This window comes from Mastomys coucha, unplaced genomic scaffold (genome assembly GCF_008632895.1).
Source record: "Mastomys coucha isolate ucsf_1 unplaced genomic scaffold, UCSF_Mcou_1 pScaffold5, whole genome shotgun sequence".
Classification (NCBI taxonomy): Eukaryota; Metazoa; Chordata; class Mammalia; order Rodentia; family Muridae; genus Mastomys; species Mastomys coucha.
In genome coordinates this window covers 96,078,251-96,080,898 of record NW_022196911.1, presented here as the reverse complement: position 1 = coordinate 96,080,898, position 2,648 = coordinate 96,078,251, and the positions used below count along the sequence as shown (strand labels likewise).

Sequence of the window (2,648 nt, the reverse complement as noted above, 5' to 3'; positions counted from 1 at the left end):
TCTCTCTCTCTCTCTGGAAATGCCAGGTGGACTAGGGCATTAGGTTGATTAAGAGTCTTCAGGATCTTGTAACACAGAAGAATGTCACTGGATGGACCAACACCCAACTGGCCAGGGCTTGACCACGTGGCTTCTTTGAAGGGCTACCGCAGAACTCTGATTTCATGGGTGTAATGGCTAAAGAAGAGTCCTGACTTAGCAAGAAGCTCAAGTAAAAGAATTTTATGGGACCAGGGACTCTTCTGAGGGAAGCAAATGACAGACTGAAGGAGAGGGCGTCTGAAAACCAGTGAAGAAGTACAAAGAAAAAAGATGTTACATTCTGTGTCCACACCCTCTGTAGAAGGCGTATAAATTCTCACCAGAGGAAGGGGACTCAGAGCTCTGAGGCTTGGGGAATTCACACGGTGTCTTCAGCCAGGTACCTCACTCCTTCCAGCACCATGCCATACAACTGCTGCCTGCCCGCCCTGAGCTGCCGCACCAGCTGCTCCTCCAGGCCCTGCGTGCCCCCCAGCTGCCATGGCTGCACCCTGCCTGGGGCCTGCAACATCCCTGCCAATGTGGGCAACTGCAATTGGTTCTGTGAGGGCTCCTTCAATGGCAATGAGAAGGAGACCATGCAGTTCCTGAATGACCGCCTGGCCTCTTACCTGGAGAAGGTGAGGCAGCTGGAGAGAGAGAATGCAGAGCTGGAATGTAGGATCCAGGAGAGGAACCAGCAGCAGGATCCCCTGGTGTGTCCTGCTTACCAGGCCTACTTCAGGACCATTGAGGAGTTGCAGCAGAAGGTGAGGGGCTTTCTTGTTATGTCTAAGTAATGGAAACTTGATAAGGTTCTCAGCTTGTGGTAGGGAAGTATTCTTGCTTTTTCTTTCCCTTCATCAAAATAACTCTGCAAGCCATTTTTTAAGGCAGTTGATGGTTTCATATTTATTTTTCATGCACACTAATTTTTGTGGTCTCTCTTTCCTCAGATCCTGTGCAGCAAATCCGAGAACGCCAGGTTGGTGGTGCAGATAGATAATGCCAAGCTGGCTGCAGATGACTTCAGGACTAAGTGAGTTATTTGGCATCCACACTAGCATCTTCTTCTTTGGCTTACCTTCTAGTTAAAGAAAGGGATTTCTAAAGAGCAGACAAAATGTCATCCACAAAAGATGTTGGGGGCAGAACCAAGCAAACGGAATCAGGAAAATGGAAAGGAATGATGTTGGGTTTTGATGGAGCATCCAGAACTCCCTGTCTCCTGGGTCTACTCACCACAGGGAATAGGAAAGGTGTCTAACAACAAGGATTATTGTTCTGCTTCTTAAAGTCCCACAAGTTGCTCCCCTGACTCCATCCTTTTTCAGGTATGAGACAGAGCTAAGTCTGAGGCAGCTGGTAGAGTCAGACATCAATGGCCTGCGAAGGATCCTGGATGAGCTGACCCTGTGCAAGTCTGACCTGGAGGCGCAGGTGGAGTCCCTGAAGGAGGAGCTGCTGTGCCTCAAGAGGAACCATGAGGAGGTAAGATGAAGTGAAGAAAGCCTTGGGCTTTGGAACAGGGAGAAACAGGACTAAGGGTATAAAGATGAACCACAGAGTGTCTTTATGAATCCCTTTCAGAGCCTCCAAGACCCGATGAGAGAGAAGTGTAGCTGAATTTGTCCATGTTTTCTGATAAGATATGCCTCATGTTAAAAACCTATGCAGTATTTCCCAGACATCTCCATTTGCAGGCAATTGGCCACCAAGCTGTAGGGTTCTAGACTGGCTGTATTAGGGATGTAATTTGTTTTCCTGCTAAGATCACTAAGTCAGGACAGGAGAATGTTGTCTCTACTCTTCCAAAGTCTTAGTGAGAAATGAGGGGTTTTCTTTCTCTCTTTCTTTCTTTCTTTCTTTCTTTCTTTCTTTCTTTCTTTCTTTCTTTCTTTCTCTCTCTCTCTCTCTCTCTCTCTCTCTCTCTTTCTCTCTCTCTCTCTCTCTTTCTCTCTTTCCTTCTTCCTTCCCTCCCTTCCTTCCTTCTTTCCTTCCTTCCTTCCTCCCTCCCTCCCTCCTTACTTCCTCCTTTCTTTCTTTCTCACTTCCTCTCTTCCTTCCTTTCTCTCTTCCTTCCTTCCTCCTTCCTTCCTTCCTTCTTTCTTTCCTTCCTTCCTTCCTTCCTTTTTTTCTTTTCTCTTCTCTTTCTTTGTTTCTGGTAGTAAGATTGTTTGATGTACACTCTGAACTAGTCCTGCTGTCTTTTTTGCATTTTGAGAGTCTCACCGACAGTTTTCCAATCTGGGACATGTGTTTGTTAGCAATAGCTAAGCAAACCCTTGGGATTTCTTTTTGAAGACAAGGTCGTGGCATGGTAATGACGAGGAGGAGTTGGGAGTTGACCCATGTGGAGATTATTTGTCTTGAACAGATACAATGGCCTATTCCACTCGAAGTTTCTTTTCTGAGGAAATAGACTTAGGAGGGCTTCAATGGGCAAGGGCCTGAGAATCTCTGAGACTCATTGAAGATAATAACTCTAAATTTATGTATCCATAGGAAGTCAACACCCTGCGCTGCCAGCTTGGAGACCGCCTCAACGTGGAGGTGGACGCTGCTCCCACTGTGGACCTGAACCGTGTGCTCAATGAGACCAGGTGTCAGTACGAGGCCCTGGTGGA

General features: G+C 47.0%; 1 protein-coding gene and 1 long non-coding RNA gene across 2 annotated transcripts in view; both read left to right on the top strand.

The window, feature by feature from the left end:
- The window catches only part of LOC116076964, a 3,973-nt gene extending 3,861 nt beyond the window's left edge, over positions 1 to 112 (top strand). Inside the window, exon 3 of the long non-coding RNA XR_004113145.1 lies at positions 27 to 112. This is a non-coding gene — a long non-coding RNA (uncharacterized LOC116076964). The remainder of the gene's footprint in view (positions 1 to 26) is intronic.
- Positions 113 to 152: 40 nt separating this feature from the next.
- The window catches only part of LOC116076962 (keratin, type I cuticular Ha4-like), a 16,554-nt gene continuing 14,058 nt past the window's right edge, over positions 153 to 2,648 (top strand). Inside the window, 4 exon segments of the mRNA XM_031351102.1 lie at positions 153 to 791; positions 978 to 1,060; positions 1,356 to 1,512; positions 2,527 to 2,643. Coding sequence (XP_031206962.1) covers positions 444 to 791; positions 978 to 1,060; positions 1,356 to 1,512; positions 2,527 to 2,643 — 705 coding nt within the window. The 5' untranslated portion in view covers positions 153 to 443.